Source organism: Mustela erminea, chromosome 5 (genome assembly GCF_009829155.1).
Source record: "Mustela erminea isolate mMusErm1 chromosome 5, mMusErm1.Pri, whole genome shotgun sequence".
In the NCBI taxonomy this organism is placed as follows: Eukaryota; Metazoa; Chordata; class Mammalia; order Carnivora; family Mustelidae; genus Mustela; species Mustela erminea.
Window position 1 is genome coordinate 37,817,906 of NC_045618.1, and position 16,172 is coordinate 37,834,077.

The 16,172-nt window shown below is 35.4% G+C and overlaps 1 protein-coding gene across 4 annotated transcripts in view; it reads right to left on the bottom strand.

Moving 5' to 3' along the window:
• NEDD4 (NEDD4 E3 ubiquitin protein ligase) overlaps positions 1 to 16,172 on the bottom strand; it is a 133,970-nt gene that overhangs the window by 106,981 nt on the left and 10,817 nt on the right. For 2 of the 4 annotated variants that reach the window (XM_032342641.1, XM_032342639.1), the window contains exon 1: positions 9,340 to 9,413. Coding sequence is in view for 1 of the 4 variants with exons in the window: in XM_032342640.1 (XP_032198531.1) it covers positions 1,754 to 1,792; positions 1,891 to 1,969; positions 9,340 to 9,413 (192 nt within the window). In the remaining 3 variants the exon portion in view is untranslated. Of the gene's footprint in view, positions 1 to 1,753; positions 1,793 to 1,890; positions 1,970 to 9,339; positions 9,414 to 16,172 lie in introns of those variants that run through there. The other 2 variants (XM_032342640.1, XM_032342638.1) reach the window with 2 other exon arrangements.

A 16,172-nucleotide genomic window follows, 5' to 3' on the forward strand; every position in this document is an offset into this window, starting at 1 on the left:
ACATCACGGCTAAAACTAGAAGTGTCCAAATTTTTTTTGAGTCTTGAAAAAAATAGCAATAGCTGAATACCTCCTTAATATGATAAAAAAAAAAATAAAAAGCTATGTTTAATGGAGAAAAGCTACTAGATTAATTCCCATTAAAATTGGAAACAAGACAAATAAACATCCATCCCTATTACAGCTAAACATTATTTGACATGTAAAAGCCGGTAATACTAGAAAGAAAAAAGAGTAAGAAGTATAAAAAAAACTTCAATACATCAAAAACACATATATTTCTAAGAAAAACACAATAAAGTAAGTAAAATAACAATAAAAGTATAAATAAATAAAACACTCAATCATTTGGGAATTTTAGAATTCTCTCCTAAGTAACACTTGTGCCAAAGAAGCAATCAAAACCAGAGGTTACCAAATCTGGAATTTATTCTGGTGAAAGTAAGCCAGAAATTTTGCTTCATTTATCCCCATATGACTATCCAGTTGACTCAATACCATTTCCTCAAGAACCCAAAATTTCCAAGCTGATTTAAAATGCTGTTTTCATGCCATACTAAATAGGGTAAGGGAGAGCTCCTTCTCTACATAAGAAAAACCAGAAGCGCTCTAGTTGGTGCTATTGGCTGGATCTTCAGTAACAGCTTCTCAGATTTGCTTCAACAATTTCTTCCCTTCCAATTCATTTTATTAAAACAAAACAAAATGAATTTTTAAAATCTCCAAATGTGGAATACAGAAGAGAGGCTTCTATTTTCCTGACTGAAGTCCGATGTGGCACCATGCAAGCCTCGGGAGAGGCTGGTGTTTCAGGCATGGTCAGCTATGTCAACCACTGCTGAGCGTGTAACTAGGATGAGATTAGAGGAATGTGGCAATACAGAGGTCAGCGGCCACCTCAGTAAGAGCAGTTTTATTGCAATGATGTGGGTGTGGGTTAGACTAGAGTGGGCTAAGGAAAGCATCAGAGAAGCAGACATGATGGGGGAAGGCAACTCTTTCAGGAACACTGATTATTCGGGTGAACAGAGAAGTAAGTCACAGCTAAAGAGGACTGTGAGGTCAAGGCAGGACATTTAAAGGACAGAATGTACAAATGGGAATGATCCAGCAGAGAAGGGGAGATGACTGTTATGCCTCTCTATCGCTGCTGGGAGGGTGTTGATTCCAGCATCAGCAAGGACTCTGACAAACAAGTACAAGGAGGCACTGTCAACTTGAGGGCCCTCCTGAGGAGTCCGAAGTAACTGCTGGTTTGGAGTTTGCTCTTATGCTATAGGGAGGAAGGCTGCGGGCGAACCAAGGCAGGAATGTGAATGAAGGATGTATAAGAAGAAATGCATCTATTCAGTCAGTGGTAGGCCCTCACCATCTCTCGTCCAGATCAGCCTGTTTAATAAATGACCAGGGAGACACAAATATTGTATGATCTTTAGGAGAAAACATCGAAATCTGCTAAATTGGAATAAGACTACCATATAATCTCTAAATCAGAATTAAAGTAGAGTAAGATAATTCCAGATTTAAAATTGTCTTTTACCTCTTTGTTACCTTATATACATTTTTTTTTTAAGATAAGTGATTCCAGGACTATGACATCAAGGGGATACCTAGATTTAACTCTTTTAAAATTTTTATAAGTCTAGAGAAATTCTAATAAGATACATTTTAGAATGTTATAAATGGTAACTCATCATTCTAACCTACTGAGAAAATTTTTTTTCTGTTTTACTGAAGTTAAATACATACTTACTCTGAATAATATTTCTTCATTCCATTTTGGATTCAAAGTCTAAAAGACAATAAACATAGTATAACTAATTTTTTTATATTTTGTCATATAAAAATTTAAAAATATTTAAAAATTTTTTGAATACTGCTAAGTCTAACCTTTTTAATGGTTTTTGTTTGCACACTTGTAAAAACTCCATTCATTGGATCATATAACGTCACTCTCACATAAGGATCACTGTTAAAATAAAAAAATAATAATAATTGTTGCTTATTCCCAAACTCAGATTGCTCAAACTATAAAAATCACAGATTTTTCCTTGTTAGCAATTTCTATAATTATTTCCTATGCTTAAACAGAAGGGTTCCTTAAGCAGGAGTAAATAATTATAGTAATTTCTGCATCTTGTTAAAAAGCTAAAGTACCGTGTTAGTGAAAAAGACAAAGAATTGGAAAGAAAACCTTTTAATCTAATTTAATGATTTCCAACCTTTTTAGATTTTTAAAAATTTGTTCCTTTTTTATTACATTCTTTCTTCTTTTGGGTTAAGATGGTCAATTTAATGATTCTCAAGATTAGCTCTGCAAGATCTCAGGCTGTTCCAAGTTACCTCTTGGGTGTAAACTTTTTCTTTTTTCTTTTTTTTATTAAAATAAGACAAAGTGTTTTCAGTTGAAAATAATGTAACCCTTTCTACAAAGAGACATGGAAAAGAAAAATCTTGTGATATTTAAGTTTGCAAAGCAAAAGACTAGAGACACTTTACTTTTCCATGGTCAAATTTCTCCAATTCCTCTGAGGATCCTAAATACTCATGATTCTCCTCCACCAGCTTCTCCTCCCATTTCTTCATACAACCTTACCTCTTACTTTAATTGGCAAAAATCAAAGCCATCAGACCACTTTACATGCTGGCAAATCAGACCATAAATACATGCTGGTATTTATCATAACGCATCCTTATCCCTAGCTTCATTGACTCAGGCAATGCGCTCCCTGGTTGAGGCCAGTTCCTCTTTGTGCATGTTCCTCCCACCTGCTCTGAAATCTTTTATCATCTGTTTTCACTTCTCCTTTTATATTGTCAGATTTCTTCTGACCTAGGTTTTTCTAATCATATAAACACATTTTTAAACCGCCCCCCACTCCTCAACTCCCTCTCCTTCCTCCAGCAGAGTGAGCTAGATTGTCTTTCTTCCAATTTCAAACTTTCCAGGAAAATAATCTGCAATAATATTAATAACAATAATGACTAATCCTTACATAGTAATTACTCTGTGCCAGGCACAGAGTAATATATAAACTGTTTCTGAACAGTTTATAAATATTAACTCTTGGAGGTAGGCATGGTTACTGTCTTTTTGTACAGAGAGATAGGTCAGCCAACTTATCGCAGATCATAAAGCGTTAAGTGCAGGACGGGGACTGACACTCAAGCACCTGGCTCCCGAGGCCATGTTCTCAGCCACACAGCCAACCACTCCCTTTCTTCATTCCCTCAACTCCCTCTGCTCTTGAAAGCCCTAGAATTTGGTTTCTATCTCTTTCCTTCCTACCTATTCCTCTGAAACACACCCCCTTTCTGGTTGTCCTCATACTATCCCAACTGTTCCCTCTCAGTCTCTCTTAGGCTCCTCTCCAGCAACTACCAGTTAAATACTGACATTCCCCAAAGTATTGCCATTGGCTTTTTGTTCTCAAAGTTTTCCCTTTACAATCTCATCTATGGTTTTAAAAACTTTAAGAGCAACTTCTTATTATTCTGACTCATAACTAAAAGGTCTGAGAAGGGTTTTGTCCATTTTTTAATTAGCTATTTTATACATTATTTGGAGTTGTAAGAAGTCTTTATATATCATGAATTAAAGGCTTCTATCAAATATATGTTTTGAAAATATTATCTCCCAATCTGTGGCTTGCCTTTTCTTATCATTACCTGTGTCTTGCAAATAAAAGTTTTTAATCCTGATGAGTCCATTTCAACATTTTTCTTCCTTTATAGTTCATATTTTTTTAAGTCCCATTCAAGAAATCTTTGCATAACCCAGTAGAGCACAGATTTTTCTCCTACGTGTCCATGTAGAAGTTTTATAATTTTAGCTCTTATTAATTTTCTATATGATGTGTGGTAAGGAACGAGATTAATTTTGTTCCATAGAGACAACCTGTTGTTCCAGTACCGATGACTATCCTTCTCTTGAATTACCTTAACACATTTTGGTGAAAAACAACCAGCCATGTATTTGCGTGTGTGTGTGTGTGTGTGTGTGTGTGTGTGTGTGTGTGTGTGTTTCTATACTCTTTTCTTCTATTCCACTGAACAATACATCTATTCTTATGCCAATGCCACTCTGTTTCAGTAGCATAACTTCAATTTTGTTCTTCTTTTATGAAACTGCTTTGGCTTACTCCATGCCCTTTGACTTTCTATAAAAATAATGGAATCAGTTTATCAATTTCTCCAAAAACACATGCTGGGATTTTGACTGGGATTGTGCCAAATCTAATCAATTTGAAGAAAGATTAAAAAAAACTCTAAGAAAAGTGAATCTTCCAATTCATGAACACAAGCATATTTATCCATTGATTTAAAGCTTTGATTTCCCTCAGCAATGTTTTATAGTTTTCATGCAAATCTTTTGTTAAATATATTTTTAGGGGTTTTGTCCTTGTTGTTTTGTTTTGTTTTTGTTGTTTTAGTAGAATCCATGCCCAGTGTGGAGCCCAACGTGGAGCTTGAACTCACAACCCTGAGATTAAGACCTGAGCTGAGATCAAGAGATGGATCCTTAACCAACTGAGCCACCCAGGTGTCCCACTGAGTTTTGTTTTTATGCTATTTTAAATGGATATTTTTTAAAAAATTATTTTCCAATTGGTCATTGATAGTATATAAAAATATAATCAGTTTTGGTACATTGAATTCGTATCCTGTGGTCTTATACCTTATTAGGTCTAGATTTTTTGTAGATTCTTTAGGGCTTTCCATGTACTTGATCATGTCATCTGCAAATAAAGACAGTTTTCTTTCTTTTCAGTCTGAATTACTTTAATTTCTTCTCCTTTGCCACATTATACAGCTAGGACATCCAATACAGTGTTGAATTGACTATAAGAGTACAAAACCTTGTCTTATTCCTGAATTTAAGTAGAAAGCATTCAGACTGCCACCACTGAGAATGATGTTAGCTATTGGTTTTTTCACAATAACCTTAATCAGGTTTAGAACATTCCCATCTGTCCCTAGTCTGTTAGGAGTTTCTATCATGAATGTGTGCTGAATTCTGTCAGATGGTTTTTTTGCTTTCACTGAAATGATCATGATTTTTTCATTTATTCTATTAATATGATGAATTGCATTCTATTAATATGATGAACTTGATTACTCTTTGGATGTTAAATCAATCTTACATTTTACTCTTAGCTTGCTGAGATTTTTTTTTTTAACATGAACAGGTGTTGGATTTTGTCAAATGTACTTTCTGTATCTATTGAAGTAATACTATGGTCTTTATTTCTTACTGTATTAATACGATGAATTACATCAATAGATTTTATTTATTTATTTATTTGAAAGAGAGGGCATGAGTGGGGGTGGGGGTGAAGGGAGAGGAAGAAACAGGCTCCCGACTGAGCAAGGAGCCCAATGTGGGGCTCAATCCCAGGACCCTGAGATCCTGACCTGAGCCAGATGCTTAACCAAATAAGTCACCCAGGTGCCCCTGACTGATTTTTTTTTTTTTTAAACCAGAACATTTATTATTGTGTGACTAACTGCTGAAATCCTTAGGATAACTGGAGGCCCCAGCAGAGATTACTTGTTGTTCTTCATGGAATCTGTCTGTGGTATACAATTTCTGGGTGCCTCATTCAACGGGTCCCAGTGGTATTTCGTCTCTTAGCCTTGGCTAGTTATACTTTCTCTTCTGCTTGACAGGATAGCCACATTTGCCAAAGGTTGACTCTGAAGGTAGCAGGCCTTAGAGCTCCAGTGGCGGCATATCAAGTACATCTTACTGTGATGCTTTCTAAATGATGACATTTCCTTTGTCATCCTGTTTCTGTTGCTGAGAACAAAGAAGCTGGAAGAGAAGGCACTTCCACTATATCCTACCCTGATAGATTCTTTTTTAAAATGTTGCATAAACCTTACATTCCTAGAAAAATGCCCACCTTGTCATATATTGTTATATATTATTCAATACAGTGCTATTCAAACTTTCTATTTCTTCTGTGGTTAATTTTGGTAATTTCTCTCTTTCAAGGATTTTGTCTACTTCATCTAAGTTGTGTACAATTCCTTATAGGTATGAGGTTGTGCACAGTGTTCCCTTTTTGTTTTTTCTGTTCCATAGGATCTCTAGCAATGCTTCTGTTTTCATTCCTATTATGGTAATTTGTGCCTTTTCTCTTTTGTTCTTGATCAGTCTAGCTAGAAGTTTAAAATTTTTATTGACCCCTTCAAAAAAAGCTTTTGACTGCAATGATTACTTTCTATCATTATGCACTTTCTACTTCACTAATTTCAGCTGTTACCTTTATTATTTTCCTCCTTCTACTTACTTGGACTTAATATGCTCTTTCTCAAATTTTTTAAGATCAGAACTCAAATCATTCATTAGATTTTTCTCCTTTTCTAAGTTAGGCACTTTAAAACTATATATTTTCCTCTAAATATTACTCTAGCTGCATCCCCCAAATTTTGATATTGCTGTATTTTCATTTTCATTCTGTTCAAAATGTTTCCTAATTTCTCTTGTGGTTTTCTCTTTGACCCATAGATTATTTAGAAGAATACTATTTTACTTCCAAATATTTGGGGGTTTTCTAAATATCATAATATTATTTACCTATAATTTAATTCCACTGTTATCAGAGAACATTTCCTCTATGTAATCTCAATGTTTTCAAAATTCCTGAGACTTGTTCTAAAATGGTGTATGTTGGTAAATGTACCATATGCATTTGAAAATAATGTGAATTTTGCAGTTTTTTGATTTATTGTTTTATGGCCCAATATTATGGCTGACTGACTCTAGGGCAGCGCCTACTATCCCCACCTCCTAATGTTTATGCCCTTTGAGTTATCCTCCTCTTAAATGTGGGAAAGACCTATGTATTCTGACAAAAACATTATGGCAAAAGTGACAAAATGTATGTTGATTATATTATGTAAGACTGTAACCCATCTATGTTTAGAGATGCCCTCCTTTGCTAGCTTTGAAAAAGCAAGTTGTTAGCTTGCAAGCTGCCATACGAAGGTCATACATATGACCTTCCTAAGTTATGAAGTTCCTAAGTAAGGAACTTAGGGTGGCCTGTGGCTGATAGCCAGCAAAAATGAAGCCCTCAGTCTGGCAGCTGAAAGGAACTGACTGCTATCAATAACTACATGAGTTTGAAAGTGGATTCTTTCCCAAAGGAGCCTCAGATGAGGCCATACCCCTAGCCAATACTTTGACTGCAGTTATTTGAGACCCTGAAGCAGACAACAAAGCTAAACCATGCAAGGGCTTTGACCCACAGAAACTGAGATAATAAGTTTTTGATCTTTTAAGCTAATTTTATGGTAATCAGTCTTGCAGAAATGGAGAAATAATACATTTATGGGCCATGCTGGTGAATGTACAACATCCACTTGAAAAGAGTGTATACGTGCAATTGTTAGAAACAGTGTTCCTTATGTTGAAGTTGTTCATAATATTGTCCAAATTTGTGCTTTTGTTGATTTTCTAATCTAGTTGTTTCATCTATTGCTGAGAGAGGTGTTGATGTCCCCACTATGATTGTGAAATTTTTTAATTTATCCTTTTAATTCTGTCCAGTGTTATGTCATATATTTTCCAGCTCTATTCATAGGTCCATTCTTGTGACTGTTTTATAATTTATTTGTGATTTATGATTGTTATGGCCGCCTGGTTACTCTTTTGTTGTTATACCATGTCTGCAAATACTTTCTGGTGTTGAAATCTATTTTATCAGATATTAATAAATCCACTTCATCTTCTTATTCTTACTGTCTGCGTGGCATATTTCTTTGGGTCCATTTTATTTCTCCTTAACTGTGTCTCTTTTAAATGTATCTTTTATAAACAACATGTAATTGGGTCTTGCTTTTCAATCTATTCTAACAACCTCTGCCTCATATTTACCTTTGTCCATAAATGTTTAATACTATTATTGGTACAATTAGATTTAGGTCTACCAATTTATAACAGGTTTTCTATTCTTCTCCTTCCTCTTTTATTCTTTTTCTATTTCTCCTTCTTCTTCCCCTCTCCCTTTGTTTTTGGATCATTTAGATCATTTATTCTTCCATTCCTAGGCTTTTATTTAATTATTTCACTTTTTTGGGAATTTCATCTAAAAATGTCTGTTGGCTTTTTATCAATAATTCTTTCCATTACTTTTAGTGGTTTATATAGATATTATAAGGCACACCCTTAATTTTTTATTCTACTTACATTTAATATTGAACCACTCTACTAAACACTTACTTAGTTTAGTAAACAGGTCCATAGCTGTGTTGAGGACCTGGAGCTAGTGTATTAAATTAAGAATATGCAGATTAGGATCTACTGAGCGAAGAGGAATAAACCACCCACATGGGGTTAGACAGGAAGCTCCCTCAGCATCTGAGCTCCCACTCTGGGGAAGTGAAAGCCCAGGGCCATTTTGATTGAAGGTGCTTTTAATATACCCACATAAAGGAGGTGAAGCACAAGGTTTGTTACTTATAGATCTCAGAAATGGGAGGAACTGGGGAAGAGAAACAAGACAGAGATCTCCCCACCCTGAGATCAAGACCTGAGCCAAGATCAAGAGTTGGACACTTAAGTGACTGACCCACCCAGGTGTTCCATGTATCTCATTTGTTTATTAAGAAATAATTTCTACTGATCTAGTTTTTAGTTCAATTAAGTTTTCCTCTTTGTCTGAATTCTGCTGTTAATTCTACCTGACTTATAATTTCAAATATTATAATTTTCAGTTCTAGAATTTTCATTTTTTATAGTTTCTATCTCATTCTTGAGATTTCTAATCTTTAGTGGTATAATATCAGGTATAAATATGTATTTGAGCACCTTTTCTTTTTCTACTGAGAATGTGTTCCATTTTCCTATTCTTTATAGATCAAATAATTTTGGATTATATCCTGGACATTACAAGTTGTAGAGACTGTGGAGTCTGCAATTTTTCTCTGATGATTATTGGTTTTATTTTATCATCCAATTAATTATCTTCTCTAGATAAGAACCACAACTATGTTTCTTAGACAGCAACTGTTATCTCTATTCAGATCTTTTGTCTTTAGCCAAGTTGCTTTGAATCTGCTATCACATGTGTGATTCAGGGTCAGCAGACAAGCAGACACAGATTGGGAATCTACTCTCTTGGTCTATTCCTTCCAGAATCCCCACCATTGCCATGTGGTAATCCCCACCATTGCCACAGGAATTTATTGGAAACACCAGTTGGAAATATAATTATTCCATTTTGCACAATAATTTACCAATAATATTATTCAATTATTCATCTCATCAAAGTTCCAAAAAAATTATCAATCAGTGCAGTTTGAAATTACAAGCCAACTTAACATACTTACCTAGCTCCCAAGATATCCTTTTTGGCAAGGCCTATTCCAGCTATAACTTTGACTCTCACAATTCGTGAATTTTCCTAAAACACAAAAATTTATATGTTATTTTCATATACTTTTAAACATATCTAAGACACATACCTTTAAATATGTACATATCAAATAAAGTAAGCAGGATTTTAAAATTACTTGGAGGACTCTCTTTTAAAAATTAATTTCATTAAGATATCACCAAGATAGCATGGTACTGGCATAAAAACAGACACATAGACCAGTGGAACAGAGTAGAGAGCCCAGATATGGACCCTCAACTCTATGGGCAAATAATCTTCGACAAAGCAGGAAAAAATATAAAGTGGAAAAAAGACAGTCTCTTCAATAAATGGTGCTGGGAAAACTGGGCAGCTATATGTAGAAGAATGAAACTCGACCATTCTCTTACACTGTACACAAAGATAAACTCAAAATGGATAAAAGACCTCAACGTGAGACAGGAATCCATCAGAATCCTAGAGGAGAACATAAGCAGTAATCTCTTCGGTATCAGCCACAGCAACTTCTTTCAAGATATGTCTCCAAAGGCAAAGGAAACAAAAGCCAAAATAAACTTTTGGGACTTCATCAAAATCAAAAGCTTCTGCACAGCAAAGGAAACAGAAAAACAAAGAGGCAACCCACGGAATGGGAGAAGATATTTGCAAATGACAGTACAGACAAAAGGTTGATATCCAGGATCTATAATGAACTCCTCAAACTCAACACACACAAAACAGACAAGCATATCAAAAAATGGGCAGAAGATATGAACAGAGACTTCTCCAATGAAGACATACAAATGGCTATCAGACACATGAAAAAATGTTCATCATCACTAGCCATCAGGGAGATTCAAATTAAAACCATATTGAGGTATCACCTTAAACCAGCTAGAATGGCCAAAATTAACAAGAGAAAAAACAACATGTGTTGGACGGTATATGGAGAAAGGGGAACCCTCTTACACTCTCGGTGGGAATGCAAGTTGGTGCAGCCTCTTTGGAGAACAGTGTGGAGATTCCTCAAGAAATTAAAAATAGAACTTCCCTATGACCCTGCAATTGCACTCCTGGGTATTTACCCCAAAGATACAGATGTAGTGAAAAGAAAGGCCATCTGTACCCCAATGTTTATAGCAGCAATGGCCACGGTCGCCAAACTGTGGAAAGAACCAAGATGCCCATCAACGGACGAACGGATAAGGAAGATGTGGTCCATATACACTATGGAGTATTATGCCTCCATCAGAAAGGATGAATACCCAACTTTTGTAGCAACATGGACGGGACTGGAAGAGATTATGCTGAGTGAAATCAGTCAAGCAAACAGAGTCAAATATCATATGGTTTCACTTATTTGTGGAGCATAACAAACAGCATGGAGGACATGGGGAGATAGAGAGGAGAAGGGAGTTGGGGGAAGTTGGAAGGGGAGGTGAACCATGAGAGACTATGGACTCTGAAAAACAATCTAAGGGGTTTGAATTGGCGGGTGAGTGGGAGGTTAGGTTACCAGGTGGTGGGTATTATAGAGGGCACGGATTGCATGGAGCACTGGGTGTGGTGAAAAAATAATGAATACTGTTGTGCCGAAAATAAATAAAAAATAAATTTAAAAAAAAGATATAGAAGAGAAAATAAAAACTATATTGTTATTTCTAGTTAACTTGCTTATCTACAAAGAAAAGCCAAAAACACTAGAGTTAAATACAGTGTAAATATTACACTAAGAATTTATCATTGCTTCCAAGAAAATCTACAGCCAAATTCTTAGCACTAATATTTTCATTGTTGCTATGTACACAATAACACAAAATCAAGAGCTTATAATCATTTCTAATAACTATTTAGAAAGCTATTTTTTTTAAGGTTTAAATTAAATTCCAGTTAGTAAACATATAGTATCATATTAGCTTCAGGTATACGATTTAGTGATTCAGCTCTCACATAAAACAACCAGTGTTCACCACAAGTGCACTTCTTAATCCCCATCACCTATTTAACCCATGCCCCTGCCCACCTCCTCTCTGGTAACCATCAATTTGTTCAGTTTCTTGGTTTGCCTCTCTCTCGTGTTTTCCCCCATGCTCATTATTTTAAAAATCCCATTCAGTAGATTATACATTAAATAAAACCATAGTAGATTGATACTGTAACAAATCAAGTATTAAATTTCCTAGGTATCATACTGTTGTAAGGTTTTATATAAGGATGTTCTTTGAGATACATATTGAAATATTTAGGGATACAGTGTGATAAAGTACAATTTACTCTTTAATGTTTCAGGAAATAAAAAATTGAATGTGTGTATGTGTGGGTGTATGTAAATAAAAGGAATAAGTAAACTGTTAGCAATTTGTGGACCTAGCGGGGGGGTATACAGGTGTTCATTATACTACCATTTTAATTGTCCTGTAGATTTTAAATTGTTCAAAATTAAAAGGTAAGAAAATATTATAAAACAGAATGCATATTTTAAAAAATCCTCAACTAAGCAAAACTATCAGGCACAAAGAAACAGACTTAATGAGTAATGTAAAGAACTTTTATGGATAAAATGATAAAAACTTATTGAAAAACACAAAGAAGACTTAAATAAATGAAGAAATTCACTGTGTTCATGGATGGAAATATTCCATATTATTGTCGTTTTCTCCAAAGTAACCTATAAATACAATTCCAACTCCCTGCACCCAGATTTTTGTCATGGGTTTTAACAAAAAATTGTAAAATTCATAGGGAAGAGTAAAAATGAGTACAGAAGTAAATAATAACATTCAATCACTATCTTATACTCTATACAAAAACCAATTCCAGCTATATTAAAAGTCTTATAAGCAAAAAAGAGAACTTTAAAAACAATATTTCTGACAGTGAATTAGGAAAGGGTTTTAAAAAATAAAAACTCTAATAGGAAAAGTAGTTAGATTTGACATTAAAATTATATACCCTTTGTATGAGAAGAGATGCCATGAACAAAATGAGAAGACAAGGAGGAAATATCTAAAATGTGTACCATTGACAAATTATGATTATCCAGAATATATTTTTTAAAATCCTAAAAATTAGTAAGTAAAATATAAACAACATAACATAAGAAATTACAGAGAATGGATAGTAAACACAGGAAAAGATTATCAATCTCACTAGTAATCAGGGAAAACTCTAATATGTTGTTAGTAGGAAGTATAAATTGAAGAATTGTTTTGAAGAGACCTTTGCAAAATCTACCAAAGTTCTAAATCAATAACCCAGAAATTCCACTTTTAGATCTATCTCCTAGATACACTCTCAATAATGTACTCAAGGACATAAGCATAACAGTATTCACAAGAGCATTAATAAGATCAACATATATGAAATAGATGTTGCCCGACAGATAGCAACCTAACAGATTCTATTATATAGTCATTCCATTGACAAGTAGTTAGTCATATTCCCTTGTGAGCGGAGGCCTGCGAAGGCGAAAATACACATATCATGGAATATTTATTTCAGTCTTCTCCTACTTCTAAAGCTTACAACCACCCTCATTCCTGGAGGTTTCACTGAATAAATATGATCATGGAAATATTCTATTAACTCCAAAACTCAGATAGGTGACAAATTCAGATAATACAAAATGCTTACTAAAGATGTTAGATAAAATATAAGTTTCCTCTAGCCCCAAATAAAACTAAATACGTAGCTGATTTTTCAAAAATACGGCAGGGGAGGGTAATCCTCAGGTATCAGAATAAAGATAGAAGTAAAATTTAGAAAGGAAAATATGTGAACTGAAATTTCAGTTTTCCGCAGGGACTTATTCCCAAAAATTTGAAGAGATTTGCAGTCACCGTTTCTTCCTGGAAAAGTCCCACTGATTAAATAGGCCCATTAAAGTATTCTATTGGCCTGAACAGCCAATTTCTCATCTCCCAGTTGACTGGGAAAAGCCTGTTCTTTATTACATAGGTATGGATCTCCAACACTGAATTCTGAAAATTAGAAGTCTTTTCTGTGATGACTTAATAAATAAAAATAAACTTTTTCAAGTGGTAAAGTGTAATCAAAAGCGCCATCAGCAAATAATGTTATTTGATAATCCCAACTTTCGTAACACAGACAAGCGTTTATAATTTATATTTAAACTTAATTGAGGAAAGAGACTACCACAACCCTCCTAAGAAGTTACTCCATATTAGTGGAACCTCTACAGAAACTATCCCCCAGAAGTCTCCTGGAGAAAAATGTTAACATGTGCTAATTTTAAAAACTCAGGGAGTGATAAATTACTCACAGCCAGAAACACATTTAGCTTTTAAATTTTCTCCTTGCATTTCTTACCACAGATATCAGAACTAGTTATTTGGGGTGTTGTGGTTAACTGATGTGAAGCTATATTAAGATTCTGTCATAAAACTAAGTAAGAAGCACTTTATTTTCATACTTTCATTCACTTAAGTGCATTTTATAAATTAATGCTAGAAAATTGCCAAACGAGCCTTTGTAATCATCACCATAAGCAGAAATCATAATATCTCACAGCATCTTTGAAACTAAAGAAGAACATAAATGCTGCAACAAGAGACTGAACTCTTCAGTATCTTTGAAAACACGGTATTCAAAGTACTGTTAATAGAGACGTGTTCATCAAGGATATTGGTCTGTAATTCTTCTTTTTGCTGGGGTCTTTGTCTGGTTTGGGGATCAAGGTAATACTGGCCTCCTCAGCATCAGGGAAATACGAATCAAAACCACAATGAGGTACCACCTCCCACCAGTCAGAATGGCTAAAATTAACAAGTCAGGAAACGACAGATGCTGGCGAGGATGCAGAGAAAGGGGAGCCCTCCTACGCTGTTGGTGGGAATGCAAGCTGGTGCAGCCACTCTGGAAAACAGCATGGAGGTTCCTCAGAAAGTTGAAAATAGAGCTACCCTATGACCCAACAATCGCACTACTGGGTATTTAGCCTGAAGATACAAATGTAGTGACCCGAAGGGGCATGTGCACCCCAATGTTCATAGCAGCAACACCCACAATAGCCAAACTGTGGAAAGAGCCCAGATGTCCATCAACAGATGAATGGATAAAGAAGATGTGGTGTATATATACAATGGAATACTATGCAGCCATCAAAAGAAATGAAATCTTGCCTTTTGCAATGACATGGATGGAACTAGACAATTATCAGATGATCTCCCTGATATGAGGAAGTTGAAAGGCAGAGTGGGGGTTTGGGGAATAGGGAAGGAAAAAATCAAACAAGATGGGACCGGGAGGGAGACAAACCTTAAGACTCTTAATCTCACAAAACAAACTGAGGGTTGCTGGGGGGAGGTGGGGTGTGGAGAGGGTGGTTGGGTTATGGACACTGGGGAGGGTATGTGTTATGGTGAGTGCTGTGAAGTGTGTAAGCCTGATGATTCACAGACCTCTATCCCTGGGGCAAATAATACATTATATGTTATAAAAATAATTAATAAAAAAATAGAGATGTGGACAGTGCTCAAATGAGGAAAAAAGAAATGAAAATTAAACATCTTCTCCTTATTCAAAACAGGAACATTATCCCCGAATAGATCACAGCTCTTCTTTAAAGTTTGATACTTCCCCTTCTACTCCTAAGAAATCTTTCTTTATCTATGAAAGTAATATAGCGAAGTTACAAATCCTAGCCAAAAATATGTGGTTTTTCTCAACGACAGTGCAAAACAAAATGACAGTGCATTATCAATGTAGAAGGCTATAGGAATTAAAAATGGCTTTCCAGGCCTGAGATATCTCCACAATTCATGAAAACAGCTAATCTTCAGGAATAGGAAACGTAGAGCTTTAAATCTTTCCATCTCTCACATGTCTTAGAAGAATTTTTGTTCCTCTCTTCATCCTTCTCCCAGCCTTCTGTTGCCTCCCTCTCATACCTAACTCCCTTCTCACATATCCAGTCAGTCTACTTTTTAAAAAAGATTCCCTGTGTCTACTTACCTCTGAGATTTTACACAAGTTGGACTCCCTCTGCCTGGGATAGTCTTCTCCATCCCCTACCTCTTCATTCTTAAAACCCTGTATCATCTGAGCAACCATTTATTTATTTATTTATTTATTTATTTATTTATAAAGATTTTATTTATTTATTTTTAAATATTTTATTTATTTATTTGACAGAGAGAGATCACAAGTAGGCAGAGAGGCAGGCAGAGAGAGAGAGGGGAAGAAGCAGGCTCCCCGCTGAGCAGAGAGCCCGATGTGGGGCTCGATCTCAGGACCCTGAGATCATGACCTGAGCCGAAGGTAGAGGCTTTAACCCGCTGAGCCACCCAGGCACCCCTTGAGCAACCATTTAAAATGTATTATTTTAGTATATGTGCTGCCAAAGCGAGCACTTAAAATGTATTATTAATATTACATATTGTATCATGTTAACTAGAAAATATCAGGATGCAGAGTGGTATCTATTCTATGATAACTATAAAAATATGTGCTGATGGAAAGATTAGAAGGAAATATACAACTGCGATAGTAACTATTTTAAAAAATGAAATAAAATAATGAGATGATAGGGGTGCCTGACTGGCTCTGTTGGTTGAGCACCTGACTCTCAGTTTTGGCTGAGGTCATGATCCCAGGGTGTTCAGATCGAGTCCTGCATCAGGCTTCCTGCTCAGCGGGGAACTTACTTCCCCCACCACCACCCCCCCACCGCCACCACACTCTGCTGTTTGCTCTCTCTCTTTCTCTCTCTCTCTCTGTCAAATAAATAAGATCTTTTTAAAAAAATTTTAAATTGTAGGGGTGCCTGGGTGTCTCAGTGGGTTAATC